General features: G+C 40.8%; 1 protein-coding gene across 11 annotated transcripts in view; it reads right to left on the reverse strand.

The window, feature by feature from the left end:
• Positions 1 to 27,612, reverse strand: part of Mapk14 (mitogen-activated protein kinase 14) — a 67,852-nt gene that overhangs the window by 24,800 nt on the left and 15,440 nt on the right. For 6 of the 11 annotated variants that reach the window (XM_020168905.2, XM_020168904.2, XM_074082332.1 and 3 more), the window contains exons 2-6: positions 18,875 to 19,004; positions 13,119 to 13,177; positions 1,026 to 1,137; positions 290 to 319; positions 74 to 151 (exon numbers count right to left, since the gene is read on the reverse strand). In XM_020168905.2, the coding sequence (XP_020024494.1) occupies positions 74 to 151; positions 290 to 319; positions 1,026 to 1,137; positions 13,119 to 13,177; positions 18,875 to 19,004 (409 nt within the window). Of the gene's footprint in view, positions 1 to 73; positions 152 to 289; positions 320 to 1,025; positions 1,138 to 13,118; positions 13,178 to 18,874; positions 19,005 to 19,152; positions 19,510 to 22,859; positions 23,102 to 23,124; positions 23,887 to 27,612 lie in introns of those variants that run through there. The other 5 variants (XM_020168907.2, XM_020168906.2, XM_074082333.1 and 2 more) reach the window with 4 other exon arrangements.

Below are 27,612 nucleotides of genomic sequence, written 5' to 3' on the forward strand. Positions count from 1 at the left end.
CACAGGTCAACTCCAAGAGGCATGGCCAGTTCTCCCCTGCAGATAATATGAAGATCCAGCATAAAAGAAAGACCTCATTCAGATGTGTACACACTGTCTTCAGCCTACAGGCCAAATTAGCCTTCAAACTATAAGTCCTTCTTTTATTAGTCTAAACGAAGAGAAAGTTGCAATCAATTAATATTTCCATGGCTGAAAGTAAGTTTAGATGAAGGTCTTGGCTAGATACCATTCTTCTAGTCCCACCTCACACCCCCAAGACAATTATGATTAAAGTCGAGATACCCACCCTGTGGATTATGTCGGCTGAATGAATATACTGCAAAAGAGGAAAAAAAAGTCAGCTAAACAAAAGCTATCTCCACCCTCCACTGTGGCATTCTACAGCATAATTGCAACACATCTTCATGAATCAATAAGAATGCCAGCGTTCACAGTGGGATTCAAAATCAGAACACTTTATCAGCATTGTGAACAGTTATAATACTCCAATTTCTGCTCTATTATCTTGAGCTTTCAACCTATTTTCTGGGTGGCTCTCTGGACCTCAATAAAGACTCAAAGCTGCTAAATATCACAGATAATGGTTTAATTCTGAAACACTGTTTATCTGCTCCTGCCACAATTAAATTAGCTTCCTTAAAGAGTTTTATAAAGCCTCAACATTACACTTACCAGATATTATACCGAAAAGTGATTAATTTTTTTAACATGATAATGAAAAGTCCTTAACTCTTAGGGATTTATACTTAAGTCTCTATGGCTGGAGTGATATGATACCTAGACCTGCTTTACAATAACCTGCCTGAGAAACACAAAAGAAACGAGGTTGGCTGTTTGTTGGTAGTGGTGGTCCCTGACTGAGCACAATGGCTCATTACACCATCGTTTTTTACTTGTGTTTCTGTGTGGGTTTGAATTTTCCTAAGAAAAGTTGATTGCTCATTTGTTCTAAGCCCTAAATAGAAGGGAGGGAAAGAAGGAGAGAACTCATTCCTTAAAATTATTACTTATATTGTCTGTACCTTTAGACCTCGGAGAATTTGGTAGATAAGGAACTGAACGTGGTCATCCGTGAGTTTCTGACATTTCACGATGTTGTTCAGATCAGCCCCCATGAGATGGGTCACCAGATACCTAGGAATGAATGGAAAGGTACACAGTGACCCAGAACCCATAGGGAAGTTCTGTCTTCAGAAGACTTTCAAAAGTTTTCAAGGAAAGCACTATAACAACAGCTAAAAACTCAACAACTACCTATTGGGGAAGGGGGCAGCTCATTTTCAGTAACACCAGCCTTCTAGTCTGAACATTTGTGTGTGTGTGTGTGGTGCTGGGGTTTGAACTCAGGACTTACTCCTTGAGTCACTCTACCAACCCTTTTTTGTGAAGAGTTTTTGCAAGATGGGGTCTTGCAGAATAATTTGCCCCGGCTGACTTCGAACCTTGATCCTCCTGATCTCTGCCTCTGAGTAGCTAGGATTATAGGCATGAGCCACCAGTGCCTGGCTTAACTTAAACATCTTTATATTCTTTTACTTGATATATTTTTTGCCATGTTCTCTAAAGAAAAAATGTATTGACAAGGAAAGAAATCAAACATGAAGATTAGGAAGATATACTTACGTTAGTTTTCTTAAAAAAATGTTATTTTTGCAGGAAAAAAATACAGTATAACTACGTGCATGGCCATAAAAGTACCTTACATTTTTAAATCCATCATATTTTTGCCTCATTGTACACTATAGGTTCTAAAATGGGAGTATCTTCAGATTCTCAAACTTTACTTCTCATTTTTCAGGAGTGACTATAAAGATATCATTCACTGGTGGTGTTCCTGCATTGACCTTAAAGGAACAGGGACACATTTGATCTGCAGGCAGGAAGGGGCATCTAGAACTTCTCCCACAGGTGTGGTGCTCATTATTAATTCCATTTTTCTGTGGTGAGATTAGGAAGTGACTACATTCAAGTCCAACAGGTCCATCACAGAAAACCTAAACACCAGCCTTAACCAGTCACTGGTGTGTCACACTGGACAAGAACACACAAGACCAAACCAGTACACAGAGGCTGAATGCTTTTAAGTTAGGGTAAGCGTTTTCTTTTCTCCAAGAGGAACTGAATTTCCCCATCACAGTTTCCCTGTAAGGCTCTCACTGTATCAACAGCAACAGGACTTAGCCTAGCTGTGATTTTAGATTTTAACATTTCATAATTTTAAAACTTGCATGTTTACACTGCCTTGAGAAAAGAGTAAACTGTACCAGGAATTTATAGACTAAATTAGAATCTCTGAAGTGTTTTCATGAAGGCAGTTTTGATTTAAGAGACATCCCAGACCGTAACTAAAAGCAGTGAGTACTGACTGTGCCAAGCACTGTGGGAAGCAGTTTACCATATCTGTGTGTCATGCATGCACTATTTCCAACAACCCCAACCCGGAACTCCCTAGTGTTCTCATTTCATTGATGGACAGACAGAACTCAGGTAAGTGACCTGCTCAAAGCCAAACGAAACAGAAAAGTCAGGAGCTGAATCCAAAACTGCCAGACTCCAAACAGCGTGATCCTAATTGTAGCACACATTGCCTCTGAGGCCTTCCAGTGGACACAGAACTTGTATTATGAGAATGACCTTTTAAAGAAGCTTTATAAATGTCACAATAACCCATGAAGCCTTATCTCTAAGGCTTACCAATTCTCAATACTTATTATTAAAGTTAATTAATGAAGAAAAGCTGGTAAGAACATAGCAACATCCTTACGAGTCACTATAGTTACCCCCGTGCTGGGTGTCAGACCCAGGGCCTTGTGTGTGGTAGGCAGGTGCTCTACCACTGAGTTAGACCTGAGACAGGGTCTTGTTATAACACCAGGTTAGCCCCAAACTTGTGATCCTCCTGCCAGAGCTGGGATTACAGGACTGCACCACCATGCCTGGCTCAGTCATTGTATTTTCTTTTTTTTTTTTTAATTAAAAAAATTTTTTTTGGTGGTATTGGGATTTGAATTCAGGACCTCCCACTTTCTAGACAAGCACTCTACCACTCAGTCACTGTATTTTTAAATCTCGAGTTGGCACACAGTCTGATAAATGAGAATATTGTAAACAATTGGTTTATGTTTTGAAATCAGGAGTGTCCTTGAAAATCAGTGATAATGGTCGTCAAGATTATAATGCCAATTAGGACAAATTTCAAGTCTCAGGCTGAGGAAGAATCCAATTTCAGTACTCCAAGGCTGTGCATAGTGATAACTGTCAAGCTTTGCTGCTGGGCTACAGTGAGATCCAGTATTTATGGGAGGAGCCTAATCACTATGTGATGTTGCCAGGAGGCCCAAAGACCAATCCAAGCCCAGCAACTGTCAATTTCCACTCCAAAGCAAATCCTGCAATGGAGGGCAACAGCAAGAACCGTACAGTCACTGTGTGCGGAAGACAGACCACCTTCTAAAACTTGTGAGAGGGGAGGGGAGGGAGCCAATGTAAAGAGAAGTCAATTCAAATGGGGCATTAACAGCAAATCACAGACTTTCCAGTCTGATTCTAGAAAGCATATTTAATTGCATTTTAGTAAAGACATGCCTAATATTGTCACTGCACTAAATATTAAATTCCTAAAATAAATTAAGGAAGGTTTGATTTGAGTATGCAGTTGGAAAACTATCCAGTTCTCCCATAATTTTATTTTTTTGGGGGGATGGGACTGGGGTTAACTCAGGGCTTTGTACTTGCGAAGCAGGCGCTCTACTGCTTGAGCCACACCTCCAGTCCATTTTGCTCTGGTTATTTTGGAGATGGGGTCTTGTGAACTATTTGCCCTGGCTGGCCTCAAACCATGATCCTCCTGGTCAGCCTCCCAAGTAGCTAGGATTACAGGTGTGAGCAATGAACCAGGCTAGTTCTCCCAGCTTCCAGAAGGGATTAAATTAGACTGAATTAAGCTGAAAGTTGAAAAGATCATTTCACTGCCTGATACAAATCTTGTTTCACGGGTCTCATTTAAATTTCTTCAAAGTATAAAGAGCATAAATCACATTTCTAAAAGAGAGTTTTGAGTGAAATGCTCTGCACCAGAAGAAGCAGAACTCTAGTAAGGTTTTCAGTACTCGAGACAGCGCCCCTTTCAAGAGCTCATTTACTGAGCGTGTCTTGGACAGCTCCAGTTGCTGGGATCTCCACCTTTTTTGAGAGCGCAGCACAAAGCAAAGGCTCCTATGTGGGAAAACTCTCTTCCGTGGTCACAGACTGACATCTTAGCTACTGTCAGCCCCACTTGAAGGGCAAAAGGCATTTCTTCCATATTTAAACAGGCATTTGAAATAATCACAGCAACTGACATTTTCACTTCTAAATGACCCTGGGACTCACTTCAGTTTATTCAGCACAGGAGGCAGAGGGCTTCTGCTTTGTTTGTTTGTTTGTCTGTTTTGTGGTATTGGGCCCTGGCTCTACCACCTGAGCCACTCCCAAGTCCTTTTGTTTACATTTTGTTTTTAAAATAGGGTCTCACTAACTTTGCTTGGGGCTGCCTCAAACTTGATATCCTCCTGCCTCCCCGTCCAGAGCAGCTGGGATTATAGAGGTACACTACCATGCCCAACCAGAGTGCTTCTTTTTGAAAGTAAAAATCAGATCTTGTCACTCCTTTCCCTCAAAGGCTCGCTATTTCACTTAAAGTAAAATACAAAAATTCTTTCAATGGGCTATAAAGCCCTGGATTATGTTAATCCAATAACCTGCCCTCAATTACCTCTCTGACTTTTTCATCTACTTCTCCCCTCTGCTCTCACTCAGCTCCACAGTAACCTCTGCTCTAGTTTCAGTACCAGCTGCAGTCAGGGCAGAGGGCATGGCTCAAGGGGCAGACCACCTGCCTAGCACACAGGTGCCAGTATAGACACAATATAACATGCAGTCTTCTGCCTCAGGACCTTTGCACTGACTGTTCCTCTTGCCTGGAATGCTTTTTCTCTATATCTATTTGTCTGATTTCCCTAATTCAAATTTTTCCTCAAAACTCACATTCTTAGTGAGGCCTATGCTCACCATTCCACTTAAAATTGCATCTCTCTGTTGCCATTATACTCCTACCCTCCCCTTCCCTGTCTAGCTTTTATTTTTTTGCTATGGCATTATTGACTGCTAACATACCATGTGATTTCCTTTTTTAACATGCCCATTGTCATCTACCTGCATAATGCTCACAGAGGACAGGGTTATGTTTTGCTCGTGTAGTTCCCAAAGTACCTCGAGCAGTGTCTGGCAGACAACAGAGGCTCAATTACTACTAAACTGCATGACTCAGAACAACTCGTAAGGCACTACTGTCAAGACAAGGCAACAGCATTGCTCATCGAAAATATGCATACTAAAGATCTAATCTGGCAAGCTGACCAGCTTGTTCTGATGGTAGGGTAGAGGAGCCACTCAGCAGCCAAGCAGGCTTTTTTCACAACAGATTAGCATCACTTGCTAAAAGGTGCCCTTTACATCACAGCATCAGCCAAACCATACTCTACCACGTTCTCTACAGCACAGAATAAAAACAAAAAAAACAGTGAAAAGAGAAGAGCAGGGAGCAAGTCATCAACACTTACTCAGTGTCAGTGCAAGCTCACCCATCTATTCATCACTCTGTTCACCAATATTTATAGAAATATTTATTCTTGGGCACTGGGGACATGGCAGTGAAAAAGAAACACAATTCAGATCAGAGGAAGGTATATATAAACACGTAATCATAACAGAGCATTGAGCTGCAAATGGGACAAGGATGCTTGAGAACACACAGGGGACAGCCTGACACAGACTGAAGGAGGAGTTCATTAGGAAGAGTTTCTTGAAGGAACTGAACTCTAAACAAGACCTCAAAGCTTCTTTACCTTTTAAAATCAGCTAATCTGAAAAAAGGTAGCATTTTACTAATTATGTCAGATAAACATTGAGCTACATTTTCTTACAGGATGTGTAATTTATCTAGATTTTAAATGTGGGCCTGGAAGGTTGCACTCCCAGCTTTGTGGGAAGCGGAGGTGGGAGGATCACTTGAGCCCAGGGTTCAAGACCAGACTGACATTGGGAGACTCTAGCTCAAGAAATAAAACAAATAGACCCAGCAAACATAAATATTAGCACTTAACTTACTCTCCTTTCAGACAGTTTCTCTTCCTGAATCACCTATTTTGGCACTGAGTCTAGGTTAAAAGTATTCTACGAGCCCAAACAACTTGACTGGGGATTTCTTCTAATGAGGAAGGAAGGCATTATTTCCATGCCAAAAAATTCAAATTCATTAATACATAGTTTTACCCAAGTATGAAAGAAGAATGAATGGCTATCTATTCCTGTAACACTATCCATTCCTTACCAAACTCTTCTCTGCACTCTTTATTTTGTGTGTGTGTGGGGGGTGGGGGACTGAGGTTCAAACTCAGGGCCTCACACTTTCTAGACAGGCGCTCTACCACTTGAGCCACTTTGCCAGCCCTTTTTTGTTGGTTATTTTTGAAACTGGGTCTCACTGTATGCCCAGACCAGCCTGGACCACGACCCTCCTGTTTGTGTTTCCTTGCAAAGTTGGGATGACAGGTGCACACCACTGCATTCAGCCATTGATCAAGACAGGGGCTCACAAACTTTTGTCTGGGCTCACTTCAACCACAATCCTCCTGAATCTCTGCCTCCCAAGTAGCTATGATTACAGGCGTGAGCCACAACATCCAGCTTTTCTGTACTCTTTACTCATTCTCTGTATATCTGGAATAAATTTCAACCTCTTCACCCCAGAAACACAACCTCTGTGTGTTTCTTCAAATATCTTCTTTACAGGTGTTCCTGCACCAAGCTTCTTTAACATTCTGAGTTCACTTTGCACCCTGTGTGCTGTTTAGATGTTACAGGTTTGACTTGGCCCTTCCGTTATTTTAGGTAAGCATTTATACTTCATCTCTTTAATGAGACCTTATGGTCTGGAAGACAGAGACTCTTTATTTTGGCATCTTACATAGAATCTAACACAGTATTTACTCAGTAACAAGGGCTAGCAGACTTTCAAATGATAATCATAGCCTTGGATCAAGAAAAATGTGGTGGGAAACAGACCTAGAGCCAAAAGACCTGGGATGGATGCAATTTTGTATGTATTAGTATATAATTAGGTTTGTCTCTTTCAACCTCTGTTTCCCCATCTGAAAATTAGAGGTAATAATACCTGCTTTACCAAGTTGTTGTGCCAGATGAGAAAACTTATGTACAAGCCCTCTGTGAACCATAGATGGTACTGGAAAAAAATTGAGTTAATACTGTAATCACCCACATGGTTTTCAGTTTCACTCACATGCATAAGAGCACGTTTTTAACTAAAGAACATGTTTGCAATGTCAAGAATTCAAACCAAAAGAAATCGGGAAATTAATGATGGGGAGCACCACTGGGTATATTTTAGTTCCTGGAGAAGACTTAAATCTATTTTGGACTTGGAATGCTCATGCAAAAAACTTCCTAACTTGTTAATAAGGATCCAGGTGGAGAACTGCCTCTGTGAAATGAAATCATCTTCCCGCACATTATGGAGCGAGTTTGTGTGGGGAGGAGTGGGGAGGCAAGCCTTTCATCTCCTTCCCAGTCCTCCCCCAGTGTCCAGGATGCTTTCATCTTTTCTCTCAAGCAAACTCCTTACTAAAGCTTAGCTTCTAAAGCCCCAAATAACCTGGTCCCTCTCTTTCCCAGCTTCATCTTTTGTCATGTACACCTCTTACGCTACTGGTCACGCTACTCTGCCCTCATCTGTCTCTTGGCCACTGGGCTGAACTCATTATCCCCACCTTTCCTATGTCTGTTCATCCTTCAAGTCAGTGGACAAAGCCTTCTCTGCAGACGCCACATCTGGGCACTCTGTACCTGCCCCATCATGAAGTCTTGCATTCAACTGTTCCACAAACAACACTTGCATGCCTGCAACCGTTCTAAGTGCAAAAGACCCAGCAAGGAAGAGAATGAACTGTGCTCTAAGGGCGCTTACCAGAACAAGAAGAAGACAGCCAAAAGTAAATGATGGCAAAATTTGCTAAGAACAAAGTAGGGTAAGAAATAGACAGCAACAGCTGAAGAAGTATTTCAGCTGGGGAAAAAGAGCTTCCAATGAGAAGATGACCCTTGAGTTCTCAGGTCTTACTGGGAATGAGGAGGTCTCTATTCAAGGAAGAACAGGAGGTAAGAGAGCCAGGAATGTAGAGAGAGTAGAAAGACAGCTGCATGAAGTTAGATGAGGGTGCACAGGACCGCTCAAACTTACCACACTACATTTTGTTTGATCGTTTAAATTGTTCTTTTCCCTATGAAGATTCTCAACTTAGTGATCACAGATTGTGTTTATCTGTTGTGCTCCTCAGAAGCTAGAACTATGCCTAGCATAGGGTGGATGTTCAATATTTATTGAGTAAAATCATTAAAATGTGCCTCAGAAATTCCTTTCACCAACTCGGTGCCTTCACTTCAAGTGATACTGAAATGAAAGGCCAAGCTCTTAGTTGAAGTGGCGAGGTCTCATTTTCAGTAGGATGGGGTTATGGATGCCAGGTGACCATCTGCCCATCTCCTTTCAGTAACTTGAAGGCTGTTGTAGATCTTCTGCAAGATCATGGTAGAATCCAAGACCCCATTTCCATTTCTCTCTTTAAGAATGAAACAAGCTGTGCATGGTGGTCATGCCTGCAATCCCAGCTATTAGGGAGGTGAAGACAGGGAAGACTGTGGTTCAAGGCCAGCACAGCAAAAAGTGAGAGCCCCCTTCCAGGTCAACAATGAGCTGGGTGGGGGGTGTGCAGCTATGCAAGATGTACAGTAGGGGGTTCGTGGTCCAAGGCTAGTCCAGGCCAAAAAAACAAAAAAACAAAAACAACAACAACAACAAAAAACAGGAGACCTTAACTGAAAAATAACTAAAACAAAAAGAGCTGGGAATGTGCCTCAAGCAATAGAGTGCCTGCCAAGCAAATGCAAGGCCCCGAGTTCAAACCCCAGTATCAAATTTAAATTAAAAAAAAAAAATGAATGAAGCAGAGATAAGGGATTCAGTGTAAAAAACCTGGGATGGGAAATTGTAAAAAAAGGGGGAAGTGGCAGGAGACTAATTTCCACTGAACCCATGGCAACTCAATTTTTTTGAAATTTGAGGAAATAGTTCCTAGGAAGAATCCAAAACTCTCCATCACCTCTACACCAAGCTTGGTCAGAGTTAAGGGAAGGCAATACTGTAGCTGGGAGAAGTAGCTTCCCCAAGAGCCCAGAGGGCTGGGTTCTAACGTTGGCTACTTAACATTTTTGCATTTCTCAGTATTTGCTGCCATGTGATCAGCACATCTTCCAGGCAAATATGACTACTAAGAAGCCAAGAAACACCCAACAGTTTCCAATCATTTAAAAGACACGGCTGGAGCAGTATGAAAGTTAGCCACGTGTGCAGCCCCATCACCTGGCAGTTCCCACTTGGTATGCTCATCTTTTAACTCCGTGTTTCCAAACCTATCTGTCACATTCAGTGACTGCATCTTGCTCCTAATGAACAAAACCCACTATACATCGCTCCTTCCTCAAAGACATGTCTTACAAAAGAGGCATGCGAAATGCCTATTAACTTAAAACTTGGAGGATGGGGCATAGCTCAAGTGGCAGAGCACCTGCTTAACAATTGCAAGATCCTGAGTTTAAACCCCGGTACCACACTCCCTAGCCACCCCCCCCCCAAAAAAAAAACCCCACCTGGGTAAAAATTTGAATTGTATGATAAAATGAAAGGTGCTAACTGAAACATAAAGGTACAAATACACAAAATGTACAATTAAAAGCCAGCTGTACATCTGAAAAGTAATTAGAGACTTTGCTAATAATTATTAGTGTAGGAGTTCATGTTCAAAATTACAGGCTGCTTAAGTATGCAGCTGCAGAACCACTCTAGCTTTCAGTGTGTTTGGCTTGCCAGAAGAGTGGGGTTTTGTTTGCTTGTTTTGTTTTACTGTGGATTTGAATGCTGTTGGGAGGAACAGGTGTTTTACATAGACTCCACCACCCCTACTTGCACAACACTGAGCCTCATTTATGTTGTCTGGCCCTGAAGGCATTTAAATTTGCAAACCCTGCAACTGTAGGTGAAGATGTTTAGTGTCTTACACATATTCCACAAGGACTGGAAAACACTGAAATAGAACAGTTCTGGGCAAGTGCTAATTTTTTCAGTGACACAAACATCACAAAACGTATTTTCCTCCCAGCAAGCTTATTTTCATCATTCTATCTTCAATGGCTTTCTAGGATCAGAAGTCAATGGCTTGTTTCCATTTTACAGGGACGCTGAGTGTCTAGAGAGGTGTGTGACTTGTCCTGCTGGTAATTTGGATACAAACATGTTCTGAATTTGTCTCCCCAACCAGACTGTGATTGCACCACTGGGAAGGACTTGTGTTTCTGATTATTTCGAGCCTGTTCCCATACTCTGCCAGGTGTTCTACATGCAACCAGTCCTGAGATTTGCTTCCAAGAGGGGAAGTCAGTTGTTGTTCATAGAGAATAGTCAGAAACCAGCTGGAGTTAGGCAGAAGTACCTGCTCTGGAGCACAGTACTTGTTGAATGACTGGATGAATGAGTCACTATACACACCCTGGGTTTAGAGGGTAGACCTGTAGTTGGTGGGTCCTCATGGATGAGGAGCCCAAGGTGCTACAATCAATAAAACTTACCTTCTAAATAGACACTGGCTCTTCACATAGGGAAAATAGGTTCACAATCCAGTTTTTGTCAAATAAATCCATCCTTATTAAGCCTAAAATTCTAGGATAAAGCTCAGACCTAACTAGAATGTTTTCCATAGTAAGTCACAAACACCTGGCTTTGGTACTTTGTGCATACTAAGAGAGAATACCCAAAGCCCACATTCCACAGCATTCTCCTCTCAAAGCAGTCAGCTGGCAGCAGGGCTCAGCCATTTGAGCTCCACATGCCTGGGGAAGCAGAGCATCCCCAGAGCAGAGTCTTGGGAGCCTCCTGATTACTCTCACTTCCTGCCCTTAGTTTTTCCTTGCTTGCTTCTTAAACTTCCAAGTGCAGGATCTGCATTAAATGCAGTTGACAAGTTCTCCCACATGGACCAGGTTCTGCTCTCTCTCCTACTCTCAGCCACCCAGTGTTTCAACTAAGCTATAATGAGGGGAAACCTTTTTGCTACCTTTTCTCTTCTCTTACCATTTCATCTTCATCTCTTCTTCCTCTCTCCCACTCCATAGACAGAACATATAAGCTCAGATCCATCCCTCCACTTGTCCTTGGAAAGGACCACATGGCAGCTTTAAACACAGCCCAGGATAAGGGCGGGAGAAAGTGAACAGGGTCTGTGCTGAGCACAGCAGGAGTGCAGGTCTGTAGTCTGGACGTTGAAGGTCTCCCAAAGGCTGGTGCATTAAAGATGTGGTCCCCTGGTGGTACTATGGGAGGTAGTGGATCCTTTAAGAGGTGGGGCCTGGTGGGAGGTGCTTAGGTCATTGAGGCATTCCCTTGAGGAAGATTTTTGGGAACCCAGCCTCTTCCCCCTTTCTCTGTGCTTCCTGGCCATGAGATGAACAGTTTTGCTATGCACACAGTTACCCAGCACCCCATTATGGGCCTAAAAGCACTATGTCAATCTGATCATAAGCTAGAACCTCTAAAACCATGAGGCAAAATAAGCCTTTCCTCTGTAAGTTATGTTACCTCAGGTGTTTTGTTACACTAGTAAAAAGTAATACTTTTTTTTTTTTCTTTCAGTGTTGCGGTTTGAATTCAAGGCCTCATACTTGCCAGGCACACAGGTGCTCTGCCACTTAAGCCACACTCCCAGCCCTTTTTTGCTTTAGTTATTTTTTTTGGATAAGGTCTCCTGTTTTTGCCCACGGCCAGCCTCATACCATGATCCTACTAACTATGTCTTCCGATTGGCTGGTGGATTACAGGTGCACCCTCACCACACCCAGCTTCTTGGTTGAGATGGGGGTCTTGCTAATTCTTTGCCTGGGCTGGCCTTGAACCTCAATCCTCCTTGACCACTCTCCTGAGTAGCTGGGATTACTACTCAGGTGTGTACCATTGTGCCCAACTCTAAAATAGAAAGTTAAGGAAGGGCAGTCATGATCTACAATTCTGTTTTTAGCTTTTATAATAATCAGCCTTCCTACTTAAGAATGCCAAAGTTTCAACAGAATTGAATGTGTAATTCATATTTAAGGTGTTTCTCTCTTATGAGATAATGTGTCTGTGGATAGGAAAGAAGAGGTTTGTTAATTCAGATATTGGAAAAGCTACTGTAGTAGAGAAGTCAGTGATGCATGGGACACCTGCTGGAATGTGTCCTGCACTCCCACATGTGTGACCTGGGCACATGAAGGCATGAATGACCCAAGAGCAAATTGTGCCAGCGGGCCAGGGGCTAGGACAGATGTTCTCATCCGAACAGCGTTCATGCAGCTTCTTAGATCCAGGCAGTTTTCAGCCATTGCCCTCAGGGTGCCCACTAACACATCCCATTGTATTTCCCCTTGCTCTCCACTAGTGGGTCCTGAGATTCCCAGGGAAGGGGAAGGGGTGTGCGGGCTTAAAACAATAGAGATGGTCACAAAATTGAGAGGAGACTTTTTCAACATAAGATCCACCCCTGCCCCAGGGAAAATCTAATATTACAAGAATCAGCATGTAATTCTAGTCTCATCTTGCATACATGTGGATAAAGAGTTTGAAAAGTCCATGTGGAAATGGACTACAGCACATTTTTGAACAGCACTTATTAAAGCTAGGACAGGCAATTTGAGAAGAAAAATCATAGTCAAAAGTCCCTCAATTCTTCTCCATGGAACTTTTTTTAAGGATTCAACACTGACTCTCCCAATAAGGTACAGTGAGCCTGAGTAATGAAAATATTAACATGTACCATACATAGGATATATCTTCTTAACCGCCCCAAGCCCCCAGAAGAGTTGGGTAATAGGAATCAAGAATCTTCTGAAGTCTGCAACCGTTACATGGCTCTGGAATGGAAACGGGAGGCTAGTCACCCTATGGCTGAGGAAGGAAGTCTCAGAGATTTACTCACACGTCATTGAATTCCTCCAGAGACCTTGCAGGTGTGAAAACATCCAATAGACCAATCACCTAAAGAACCAGAAAAACCAAAAAGTAAATAAATACACAGCTTCCTACAGTACCATCAGGTCTTAGCTGTTTTAAGTAGAAATAATAAATAATGTCCATCCAGTCACCTCAGTTGAGTAACAATATACGTTTGGTTTTTACTTGCTGACACCACTTCTATTTGACCACTAAAATCTTCCTATCTTCAGAATTTGGTCACATATAGTCAATAGTTTATCAGAAGACAAAAAGATTTAGAGTTCCTGCCTTATATACATATTACTGGTTTAATGAATTAACAAGCAAAAAATGTAAGTAACATTTGTACAGTTGTTATCATAGCATTTTGCTTTTTAAAGTGCATTCCCTGAAAATATAGTCCTCAAAACTAACCTTTTTTTTTTTTTTGGTGAATCTGGGGTTTGAACTCATAGCTTTGTGTTTACAAAGCACAAAACTGACATTTTTAAAGACCCAAAATGCTACTCATTATATTCTTGATACTATTCTCATAATAGTCTTAATACTAAGATAATTTCTGTTCTTTTTTTTAATCTCAGGGTTTCACACTTGCAAAGCAGTGTGGCTTGAGCCACATCTCTAATCCATTTTGCTCTGATTATTTTGGAGATAGTGTCTCACAAATTATTTGCCTGGGCTGGCTTTGAACCATGATCCTCCTGATCTCAACCTCCCAAGTGGCTAGGATTTCAGGCGTGAGCCACCAGTGCCTAGCAGGATAATTTTCTTATTTAATATGAGGTATTTGGATCAGACAACTTAAAAACAAAACAGAGGAAGGCTACCTTTATATAAGGATAAGGCAAACGGCTACTTTGATACTCAGTAGTCCACGGTCTCTGAGCAGGTTTTCCTGTCCATGGATTTATACTACTAATTTATCCACATACAGCACCCACCACACCATTTCCTCTTAAACCTAGACCACTGATGTCAACAAAGCTAGACACTGAAGATGCTCAGCCAATTTTAAGAGTATCTGGATTTGAAACAAACAAAGGCTCCCACAACATGAGGCCGCAAGCAAGTTAAACAAATAGCTCTAAATCTGAGATAAGTTAGCTCTCTAAACATTGTCATGAGAGAAAATTAGCCGGGATGGTACTCCACTCATCTAAATCTCCTATGTTTAAAAACAACTTCAATCTTACAGCCTAAACCTGCAGGGGAGGAGTGCCAAGGCCTTGGAATTTCAGAATATTTTTCAAGTCCATGTTAATTGTTCCAAAGGAAAGATACAGTCACCCTTCAGATTCTTAACCCATACCACTATATGCAAGAAAGACAGTAACCCACAACTCTTCTAGCCATTAGAAGTATCGCTAACATTCCGAGATACTTCCTTTGATTCTTCTAATGTACATAAATTAAACTGGGGTGGTGTACAGTTTTATGTCCTGCCTCTTTACCTAACATAATGACTACTTTCAATAACATTTGTACACACCGTATCTACCCTTTGTCCATATCAAATTTTAACTTTAGTATTCGGTAAAGGAGTAACATTTGCTATCTTCTCTAAGTGACACTTAAATAAAGACACGGGGATATCATTACCTATTTTCATAGTGCTGTGGGGATCATTTTCAGGCCTCTGTGGGGATGGACCTGAAGGTGCCAACACAAGGGACTGGCCACCTGTGAGCACCTAAATAAAAACTCATCACAACCTATTGACTTTTATAAAGAAGTACAAAATATAATGCACATAGGTGAGCTCTTTGAAGCAGCTGTTCCAGTATTAGAATTTGAGAGAAAGCCATACTAAATTATTTTGATGGCTAAAAAACCTGGCTATAAAAAACACAATGAACTAACTTTTTAATTTCCTAAAAAGGAAAACATTTACAATATTTAATATATTTAACACAAGCACACAAAGAACAACCATTTTATGAAACCACCCATACTAAATCAAAACTCTTCATGTATAAGCTTTTACAAAATGCTCTTCTTCCATCATTTGTATCTATGGAGAATCAATCATAAAGAAAATACTTCCAAACAAATTTTACAAGCATTGTGTTAGACCTAGAGAGCATTTTAGGAACACTCCACAATCTACATATTTCTTATTTCTTAAATGGAAATTTCCTTTTAGTTCAAGTCATGTATTTAACCGATTCCCTTATTTGTCACCTAAAAGTGACTCAGGAGTCAAATTTTTAGAAAGGACATCTTCTAACACATAGGCATTAAATATCTCTAATGATTAATCTACAATAATCTAAAGGTTGAAAACAGAAATATTAGATTTTTGTTATGTTAGTACCCCTCCCCCCCAAAAAAACCAAACTCCACAATCAGTCAAAGACAATCTTTAATGTCTTTAATACAGCCATACCAAACTACTACTTGGTCTGCCATGATAAGGTTAAATCTAAGGGTTTCTTAAATGAGATTTAAGAAAGGGCTCCCTTGATTATTTTTAAAGATCTATGATCTCCAGACCCATGTGCAGGCCATCTCTGCAGTAACTGCCCAGACGGCAAAGGGATGCAGAGGCAACACTGCTTCTCTTTCACTCTCCTCAGAACAGGCACTAATGAGAGCCTCCAGTGGTAAAGCACCTGGCTAGCAAGTGTAATACCTAAGTTCAAACTCCAGTACCAAAAAAATAAGAAAAAAAAGAATTCCTCTGAAAATTAATTTACTGAAAGTAATGGTTCTTTACTAGGTAAAATTGCTTTTATGTTGTAAGCACCTAACAAATGTTTATACAGTAAGCAGAAAGGTGGGAATTTTCCTACATTAAGTCAAAGCCTTCTAGCATCTTCCTTTCCCCTCTTCAAACACTTGCCAACATAAAAGAGAACTAAGACACTCAACCATGTGCCTTCTTTTATTCAAAAATGCAAACAGCACGCTGGCAGAGTGCAAGCAGTAGTGTCTGCAGAGCAAAGCATGAGGCCCTGAGTTCAAACCCCAGTGCTGCCAAAAAAAAAAAATACAAATCGCTAATACTTAAGTATAAATGACCCTATACTGCTAAAAGCTAAACATTTTAACAACAACAACAAAAAGAAGATGGAATGTTAGTAAGCAAGCTATTTAAAAACAATTCACATAAATTAAAATTCCATTTTTTCTAATACTGTCAGGCCTCTTTTTAAAGAATTTTATGGCTGGACACAGTAGTCTATATTCCTAGCTACTTGGGAGGCAGAGATCAAGAGGACTGCAGTTTGAAGCCAGCCCAGGCAGAAAGTTACCAAGACCCAATTTCAACCAATAAACACAGAGCACAGTGCTGCTAACCTGTCATTCCAGATATGTGGGAAGTGTAAGTAGGAGGGTTGTGGTCCAGGCTGGCCTGGACATAAATTCAAAAATAACCAAAGCAAAAGGGGCTAAGGGCATGGCTCAAGTGGTACCTAACAAGCACAAGACCCTGAGTTCAAACCTTAACACACCAGAGAGGGTTACAGACTTTTCTAAATTAAAACTGTATCACATCACTCTGTGACTTCCACACTTCCATAAGCACCTATGGCTCAAATGTAATGAGTTTAATATCACGTTAAGACATTTCAAAGTAAATAAGGCACAAAAATGGTTGTTTCTTTGTTATGGTTACTAGAAAAGAAAAAGAATAGATTCAAATACCCCAAAATAATTTTTTGTTCTAAACAGTGGCTTAAATTGTCTATGAAGAAAAGCAAAACAGAAGTGTAATACTAATCATCTCTTAAGCCAGATGTTCTACAAAGGCCATCAGTGAGATCCAGAGCCTCCAGAGGTGCTTTGGGGTTCCATAAATGTCTGACTTGCATTCCATTTCTGAAATATTCTTTGTACTAAAAAAGCTGTAACAATGTCTCTGTCCCATTTATTAATGTGTAATAAAAAACAGTGTGCACACCTAGTTGTGTCATGAACTGTAAACACATCAGTTAAGCTGCCAGGCCATTTCTCTTCTGCCCACACATCTCACCTTCTTATAAACACATCACCAGCTCTGCACTGAACTTTTCAAAATCTCAGGTTTGGTCATGAAATTACCTTAGAAACAAAGGTTATCTGTAGAAAATAGGACTTTCCTAGTAGCATGCAATCAAAACAAAACATGGAAATAAAAAGCTGCAGCTGTGATTTGAACAGCACCCATAATCCAATTACAGATTTAAGTCTTCACGTTCCCAATTTAGAAGAAACTCACTAATGAAACAAATGTATACTAATAAAATATTGCTTAATGTGTGATTTTTTTACTATGAAAAAAAAAGCTTAATTATTACAAAAGAAAGTCTAAATAACCAAGTAATAAATTCACAGACTGAATTTTTTTCCACGAAGTAACAATCAGCAGGGATAAATGACTCTAAAAGCTCTCTGCCATTGTTTCTATAATGCTACAAACTTTGTAACAAAGCAGTCATGGAATGGTTTGTTTTCCATGCAGTAACAATCAGCAGGGATAAATGACTCTAAAAGCTCTCTGCCATTGTTTCTATAATGCTACAAACTTTGTAACAAAGCAGTCATGGAAGGGTTTGTTTCTTTTGCAGTGTCTTATGCATGCTGGGCATGTGCTCTACCACTAAGCTACCTCTGACAGCCCTTAGTTTTGTGTAATAGGATCATTATGTAGCCCAGGCTGACCTCAAACTCATGATCCTATTGCCTCCACCTCCCGAGCGCTGGTATGCACCACCACACTAGGGAGAAATTCTTCTTAACTTGAATTTGAAAGTCAAAAAAATAAGTATCCTCAATCAACAGCTTTCACTTTCAGTTAACACTCCAATAATATCCAGTAATTTACCATATTAGGATTTATAATCACTCAGAATATCATTGTTTCTCAAATTACAAAATTAGTAGAAAGGAAAAATGTTATATTTAATTTAAACAATTCTTTTGAGACATTTATTAAAATGAAAGCTGTCTCTTAAAGGTTAGAAAGAAAAACTACAATATTAAAGTAAAATACAGTCATCCCTAGGTATTGTGGCGGGGACAACTGCCCTTCCCATCACAAACACTCAGCCCCTTCTGCACAAGGGCACAGGATTCTCAGAACCTGGGCTTTAAGTCACCTCTGGACTATTTAGAATACCTAACACAATGCAAATGCTAGGCACAGTATTACGTTGGCTTGTTTAAGGAATAATAACAAGGTTAGGAAAAAAAAAACAAAACTGCACCTGTTGCGTAATGTCCTTTCTAAATATTTTCAATCCGTGGTTGGCTGACCCAGAATCCATGGATAGAGGGCCAAAGGTACACATAAAATAACAACAGTCTTTGTTAATAGACCTTTTGTGAGTCAAAGGCACTTTTCCTCAAATTTTTTACTGAACTAACCTACATGAACAGAAAATAGCCATGAACCCCCTACATTGTGAGAACACAGCCTTAAGCAAACTAAGCAAAGAATACAAACTTTCCTTTTTAATATTGTCTTTTAAACATTCTTAAGAATTTGTGTCATACTTCATAATGGTTTTTTTTTCTTTTTTAAGCTTGAAAAAAATTACTTTGCTTGTAAAAATCTTGGAGTCGAACTAAAACTCTAGGAAGATGTGGCATTTTTGCCGGACTTGGACCTGACAGCTCAGGTGCTGACTAGCACACCAGTACCCATAGCGGCATGGACCAAACTTCCAGGCACTGCAACGACTTCCACCTGCAGGGATTAAAGCATGTGCTCTTCAGTCCACAGGAACAGCAGTTATTCCCCCGTGAGTAACTTACATTTTCATGTTTCATGTGTTTAAGCAGCCGCAGCTCTCTGTAGGTCCTTTTGGCATGAATGATGGACTGAAATGGCCTGGACAGCTTCTTCACTGCCACACGCAACCCAGTTTTTGTGTCAAAAGCAGCACTAAAAGGGAAAAAAGAAAAACAACAAAAAAAAAAATCCCACCATTAAAAGTGCTCTCAATACCATTTTTGAATACTGAAAAGGTTATTTCATTTCCAATTAAACAAAACTATAACAAAATATAAAAACTTATAAAACTATGCCTTACAATCCCTCTACCCAGAGAAGGCTTCTAGGGTTTTTGATGCTTGCTTCTAGTCTTGTTTGTTTGTCTAAATCAGGAGTTGGCTAAGTTTTCCAGAAAGGTCCAAGAGTAATATTTTGGACTTTGTGTCACAATTACTCAGCTTGCAGTTGTAGCCAGAGAGCAGTCAGACAGTAAGTCTTCACAAACGGGTGTGGCTGTGTTCTAACAAACTTCACAAAAAAACAGGCAGCCGCCCAATCTAGATGAGCCAACAGACTGATAAGCAGAATTGGATCTGTCACCTTCTCTGCCTAGGCCTCACTGTCGCCCTGCTACCATATGCCACCTGGTGAATCCACCCTGTGCTCAGAACAATGAGCTGGCACAAACGTTTCTTGAACACTTACAAAGCATTGGGCACTTTCTAGAGGCTGGCTGAGATACAGCGGGAAACAAGCCAGCAACACCCACACTCAGGGGTGGGGGGGGGAAGGGGAAGGGAGGATAGTAAGTGCTTCCATAGAGTGATGGACGCTGACCAAATAAGACAGTGATGAGGTAAGGAGTGCGGGAAAGCCTGTGCTGTACAGTTATGGCACTTTAGCTAGGACGTCCAAGGAAGTACATTCGGCTCACAACTCATATGAAAAAGCAGTAATCACATGAAGACAAAGGGAAAACGAACTTTAAGTAAAACAATAATGACAGAATTAACATTGAGTTTTTTACCATATGAACTGTTCTGAGCCCTTCATATTATTTTTCTTAAGTTAGCACTTTTAATCCCTCAACACTCTGACAAAGAAAATATTATCATCCTTCCTTCACTCCCAAATAAGGACACCAAAGCACTGAGAGGTTAAATAACTTGCCTGTTGTTACAAAGCTAAAAAGTGACAAGGCAGGGAGACTGGATCCAGAGCTCATACTATTAACTGCTTGGCTAAACTGTGCCTCAGAAGAGCAAGGGCAAACAAAAGAATGAAAAGAGAAACAGAGGGAGAGAAAGTATGACATGCTGGAGTAACTGAAGGAGAAAGGTGGCTTGTGTGGGAAGAGCACAGGGAGCAAGGGGAGACAGTGAGGGATGAGGTCAGAGATGCAGGCAGAGGCTAGATCCTGCAGAAAACCTATAGCAAGCAATGTGACGTGGCTGGGTGTGGTGGTTCATGCCTGTAATCCCATCTGCTCGGGAGGCAGAGACAGGAATATCAGGTTTGAGGCCAGCCCTGGCAAAGTTAGTGTAAACCCTATCTGAAAAAAACAAACTAAAAGCAAAAGGGATGAGGTAGAACTCAAGCATAAGGCCCTAAATTTAACCCCCCATACCACAAAAAGGGGGCGGGGCAGGGAAGAAATCCAGTATGTACTTTTTTTTCAGAAACTGCCTGGGCTAAGTCCATCATTCCTTGTCTCCCTGTTATCTCAGTCTAATAAAGAGGATCTAAGGTTTCTGGCCATCTATTATCAACAAACTTTCTCTTACCAGTCTATTAACTCACAGAGTCTCCCCTTCCTCCCCCCAAGCTTTCACATGTATCCTCATTCTTCAGTTCCCCAATTTGCTTTCTGATACACTCCTGAAAGCCTCTAACCTCTTTTCTGACTCTAACTCTGTCAAACTAGGCTTTACCTTGAAGACACTACTTCTTTCACAGCCCTGCCGTTAGAGGGAGCTCTCTCATGGTCCAGGTACTTGAGGCTAGCAGGTGGGGACTCCTTGTCAACCATTACCACTTCAAGATTACTACTTCCCATTTGTCTTCTAAAAGCCTCTGCTCACAATCCTGACAAACCATCCCTCTCTGCTGCTGTTATCTACTGACCTGGAATTTTCCATCATTCACCAAAAGGCTAGTCCTTGTCCTATCTGAAAGTCTCTCTCCATTCCCTACTTTTATCATCATTCTTGGCAACTTCAGCATCCAGGTGGAGGGCAAATCCAATGTTCTGTATTTCCTGACCTCTCTAGGAAACCCCACCTCATCCAGCCACTTTCCCGGCCACACCCCAGCCCTCTACCCTCATCAAAATCTATCCCACCTCCATTCTTTGAACATCAGCACTCTCTTTCCATTGAAAGCCTCCATCTCTTTTCACTTACTTCTAGTTTACTTGTATCTCGACTACAACAAATTTGTGGAGCTTATCATCACTTCAATCCTCTCCTACCTTCATTTCTCTGTCCCCGCCTCCCTACCCACACCACTCTCTTGTTCTCACCTAGGTACAGTCTAGCCTTAGGTGACCTCAACCATTTAATTACCCTTGTCTGAATCCAAGGAAGTAACTGTGGTTGAAGAAAAAACAATGTACAAACAAACAAGCTGTTTGCATTTTAAATTTCTGATCTTAACTTCAACTAGGCTCTCAGTAGTGCCACTCTTTAGAAGTAAGTTCATTTTCCTGCTTCAAAGTGATCACTTGACATCTGTCTCAAAACTCCAACTCACCCAGCTCACTCACAAGGTGCCTTTGCCTTGAGAAAATAGAAACCATCAAGTCGGCATCCATCTGCCCACCCACAAATCCAACACCTCATTTGCACTTGGCCCCATCCTCCCCCCTTTCCCTCTTGCTGTAACTAAGTACGCATGTTTCTTCTTATCAAATCATGCTTTGGAGCCATCCTGTAACTTCTCAAAGGCTTCACGTCTTTATTCCTGTTCTCTCTGCAATCAATTACCAGTTTTCCCTATCTGCTGGACCATTCTTGTCAGTACAAACATGCTCTAGCAATTTCCCATCCTCAACAAACACCTTCCCTCAATGGCTCTCCATCACGGTTAAAGTACCCTCAAAGGACAAAAAATCCCCACCACCTGAGCTTTCCAAAGCACAGGAACAAGCTGCATAGGCTTCACCTGGGAATCTGTAAGAAATGCAAATTCTCAGGTACCATTCCAGAACTACTGAATCAGAAACTCTGAAGCGGGCCCAGTAATCTGTACGTCCACACATTCTAACACACACCACAGCCTGAGAACCACTAAGTTACACCGCTGCTATCCAAAGTGTGCTCTTGAACCAGCAGCACTCATTAGAATTGCAGAATCTCGGACCCTAAAGTAGAATCTACATTTTACAAGATCTCCAGGTGTCTGGTAGAGCACAGACCAGATCTACAAAACCAACTCATTTTCTTAACTCCTGTTCCTTCTCCAATCCATTCCACGGAAACTGCTCTTTTCAAGGTCCTTACTGTCCTCTGCCGCCAACGGCTGTTGTTCTGGACTAGCAAATTGCTTTTACCACTTCCCCTTCCCCTAAACACTGTCCCCTCCTGGAGTCTGTATCAACATTCAGACAGCGCCTTCTGTCTCCATTGTGGGTGCTTCTCAAACTCCACACCATGGAACTCTTCAGGACATGGTCCTAGCTTTTTTCTTTATTCCCTGCTGTGTTCTCCTTCTAGATGATTTCGTCTATACCCACGACCTGAAGTTAAATTGAAAACTCCCAAATCCATGTCTCTCACTGAAATACTTTCCTGAGCCCTCTGCCTGCCATGATTTTCATATGAAAGACACATAAGCCCCTTGAACTCAGCAAGCTCAAGCACTCAAACTAGTCTTCTCCTTGTTTCTATTATTCCAATAAATGGGCTGTCCATCTAGCTGCTCAAACCAGAAATTTGAGGGTCAGCCTTGCTTTCTCCCTTTCCCTCCAGTCCCCTGCCCCCATCCCAAGTCCTGATAATTTTTAAAAATAAGTTGAGACTCTTGTACCTCAAATTCAGCTTCTCTTCATTTCACCACTGTCATATTAGTCTGTCATCGCATCACCAGCTTGCCTACAGGACTCCTTTCTTTCTGTTTTCCCCCTTCTAATATACTTTTTTACAGTCACTAGGTGGCCCAAACTGGCCTTAACCTACTGCCTCATGCCTGAGATTACAGGCATACACCATCACACCAGGCTTAAAATGTAGCTGATATAGCTTGGGTGGGTTTTTGGCAGTACTGGAGTTTGCACTCAAGTCCTTGCACTTACTTGTTAGGTGAGTGCTCTGCCACATGAACCACACCCTGGCCTTCTTCTGATATATTCTCGACTAGCATCCAGTACAAATGTATTCTGAGGCAGGTCTCACAGCACAGCCCAGGCTAGCTTGGACTTATGACCCTCCCACCTCAGCCTCCAGAGTGTGGGTTACAGATATGAGCCACTGTGCCCAGCCTGTGCCTCAGTCTTCTAAAAAATGTAAACTAGTCCACACGATTCCTCCGCTTTAAACCCTTCAAGGAATTTCCCTGGCATACAGAAAAAAAGCAAATTTCTTATCATGGACTACAAGGCTGTGTGACCTGACCCCACAGGGCACTCCACCCAGCTCTGCGCCACCCTTTCCTCTGACTCCTTTCAGTTCCTTAAACTACTTGGGACAGGCTGTTCCTGAATCCTCTTTGCCTCCACGCCAAATCCTTATCCTTCAACTATTGGCTTAGTCACCACTAGGAGGTCCCAGGCAGTCACTCTGTCACAACCTTGTCACTGACTCCCTCCTTATCCCATATAAAGGGATAAAGGCTCCTCTTCTACTCCCCTTGTCCCTTCAAACCCATAAAAGAGCGACTTCCTCCCTCTCAAGATACTATTTAAGTTTTTTCTCTTCTCTAAACTCAGTTCTCTAAACTGGCTAGACAGCAGGGAAATGGTCCCAGTTCCTATGTGACCCAGCTTCTTAACTCTCCTCATCAGGGACTGAGTGTGCAAGCCCAGCTCGGCAGCGAAGGAGTAAGAGGCCCACTTCGATCAAGTGGCCAGGCCATTCTCCATGCCAGCTTTACCAGAAATAAAGTGCTCATGTTTATCTCTATTTGATTCCTGTATCTATTAAGAGAAAGGCAGGCTAGGATTAATAATAATCACAATTATTATTATGCCTTTATTTACCATCCAGCAGAGCAGTTAAATAAAGACTGGACTTTGGATTTAATTCCAATTGTGTCACTGAATAGCTGTATAATCTTGAGCAAGTTAAATTAAATTCAACCTCATATGTGAAATGAGGATAATGTTTATATTTAATCTGTAGGGTATCTGTTAGGATTAAAGGTGATAACTTTTATAGTGGGTTTAGCAAAAGCCTGGCCCATAGTAAAGCTCAAATATTAGACATTAATAATAACATCTGCCCTTTCCACTAAGCATCTGAGAGCAGGAAATCCCCGTGCTCATTCACCATCGTAGCACAGCAGCACACAGGCTGCCTGGAACATGGAACATTCTCAAGAAATGCTTAACAAAAACATGACTGAGAATATTTCAAAATACAAGAGGAAGACTGCAACTTCATCATTTGACTCTTAATTTTTACAAATTCAGATGTCCAACCAGAAATTGACATTAACGTTAAAACTAATATTTATTGGGTGTTATTATTGCTAGGCACTGTTCTTATATCTTTACATATATGAGAATCTTTATCACAACCACCTCAAGAAAAGACATTATTATAATTCCCATTCTTCAGATGAGCAACTGAGCTACAAAGAGATGAAGTAATGTTTCCAGGGCATAAACAGAAAACAACAGAGTTGAGATTAAAACCTAGGAGTGTGCTTCTCTGTGTGTGTGTGTGTGTGTGTGTGTGTGTGTGTGTGTGTGTTATTGGAGATTAACCCCTGGATCTTATGCATGCTAGCAAGCACTTTACTCAAATTTTATTTTGAGACATGGTCTCACTAGACTGCACAAGCTGGCAAGGTGCCAGCTTCCTTAAACTTGCAATTCTCCTGCCTCAGCTTCCTAAAAGCTAGAATTATAGGAGTGCTCCACCATGCCTGGCGAGAGTAAATTCTTAACCACTATACCATAATGGACAACAAGTTCAACTTTGCTAACAGTTCAGTCCATTTTAAATATATTCTAATTGTATGCACTCCGGTTCTTTTCTAAAATGCTTCCTACTGTAATTAACTCTACCTCACTGAAATCGAAATAGTATTAATGAAAAGGCTTCATAAGAAAACTTTCATTCTTACTTTATCTTAGGTAATTTTTCAATCATTGAAATTCTGCTATTCATTCTGAATTTTTTTTTTTTTTTTGGTGGGACAGGGGCTTGAACTCAGGGCTTTACACTTGCAAAGCAGGTGCTCTACCGCTTCAGCCACACCTCCAGTCCACTTTACTCTGGTTATTTTGGAGATGGGGGGAGTCCTCAAGAACTACTTGCCAAGGGTGGTCTCGAACCTCCACCCTTCCAATCTCAGCCTCCTGAGTAGCTAGGATTACGGATGTGAGTCACGGTTGCCTGGCTTCCTTCTGAATCTTTAACACTTACAAGTTAATAATGTATTATTCCACAAATAATGAAAATATTACTCCACAAGTACTTACAAAAATATCTTTCATGTGATTCTTTATGGATATAAAAGAAACCTTACAAATTGTACTTGATTTCACAGAACTTACCATCTAACTGGAATGATGAAATACACATGCAGCAAAGAATACCCAATAAAACAGTACCACTATAGACAGATAGTTGACCACTTTCCATGAAGTTGGGTTCAAAATACTGCAGTCTGCAGACTGTAGTCTGTTCACAAGAACAAAGCCAGAAACTACTGAACATCCAACTGAGAACAGTTTAAACAAACTGGCACACTCTCACGTCCTCCATATTCTATCAATCAAGAATCGCGCTCTTCTTCGAGGTTATATTACTTAGGGCAAAAGGAACACATATCAGAAGTCACGCTGAGCCTATCTGTGGGGAAACAATCTACACTCATGTGTATACCTGAATATAAACACACAAAAGAAATGCCTCATGCACTACACTTTCAACATCTTTGCATCTTACGTATTTCTACTCTCTGATTTTTAAAAAAATCACTTACATCTTTTCAAGTCATTAGTAAAGTTAGAAGCATAAATCACCTGTGTTGTTTTTTGTCACTCAGAGAGGCACTCTAAGTGTTGCTGATTTGGGTTTTCTGGGGTTTTTTGGTGACACCAGGGTTTGAACTCAGGGCCTCATAGGCACTCTACCAGCTGTAGGCACTTGAAGTTTAATAAAACTACTAGTAACAATTACACACCTTCAAATGAGACTTACATAACTATGATCATAGTATTTAAACGTATATCCTACATCCCTAAATCATAAACATTTTTCATTTTACTAATTTTTAAAAATCCATCATTTATAATAATTTCATTAAATATATGTATCACGAGCCATTCCATTCACGCACACACACATATGAACACTCCTGCAGCTCCACATATAATGCCTCTTCCATGACTGAATGTTTTCCTCAGAACAGGCTGATTTTTACTTCAAAGGCCATGCACTCCCACTTATAACATATATCTTACTTTCAAGAGACATGCAGGAATTATTCAGAGCAACTGCTCTCTACTTATTAGTTATTCTGATAGCAAAAGCTGCTAAAGCAAGGAATACATGATCAGCCCTGCCCCCAATGCTTGAAACGTTTCAATGCTCTTCCTCTCTTCCTGTTTCTACCATAATCAAAGTATTTGGTAAAACGGGAAATTACATATTTTATCCTAAATTATAATTGCCAACAGCAAAAATTCCTAATCATTAAAAAAACCCCATAAATTACCTAAAAAAACCAACTGAATGCCAAATGGAAGAAATTCAAATGTATTGAATTAGTGGCATTGTTTATCCTTTTAACTTGATAAAATATACATATTACTTTCCAAAAAAAGAAACCAAAGGTCAGAAACATAACAACTCCCTTAAGATCATAGAACTGGTATGCAGTTGGGATTTAAGCCTACCCCTGTTTTTTTGTTTTTTGTTTTTTCTTTCATGTTATTGCTTTTATATTTACTTACATGCGTGTACGCTGTCTGGAAGCCTATACCTGTTTAATCTCAATCTTCATTCTTTTCCAGAACAGGAAGCTGGGGCCAAGGACGAGGCTATGGGCTTTGCCTTTATTATTACAATGATTCACTCTCCAGCATGACCAGTTGGGAAGATCACTCTCAATCATATTTGAAGATTAGTGCTATGAGCAAAACCCTATTTCCATGACCAGCATCACAAGATGGAATTAGCTTTATGGTAATCAGGTTCTTCAAACTAAAATTAAGGGTATACTGTTTAACAAGTTTTCCCCTCCCCCAACTGTAAGTTTACAAGTCTTCCAAAGTCATAAAATTAATTTACATAATATAAAATCATTTCCTAATAAAACCATCGATACGGTAAAAAAAAATACAAAATTCACTAAAAGTGATTATTGCAATATTAGAGCATCAATGTCCTAACTCATCTAACTGCTGATTGAATCCAGTGCCTAGCATGTAATAGTATTCATTAAGTAAAACTGACATTAAGGGAAAGAAATAAAATAAGAGAAAGTTTACACCAGCGAGGTTAGCATGAGGTCCTTTCTAAATAAATGCCTTAGAGGTGGGCCTCCAGTTTGGCTCTGAGCCCACTCCAGCCACCACAAAAGAGAACACAATGTCAGGACATGAGTCACA

This window comes from Castor canadensis, chromosome 8 (assembly GCF_047511655.1).
Source record: "Castor canadensis chromosome 8, mCasCan1.hap1v2, whole genome shotgun sequence".
NCBI classification, from domain to species: domain Eukaryota; kingdom Metazoa; phylum Chordata; class Mammalia; order Rodentia; family Castoridae; genus Castor; species Castor canadensis.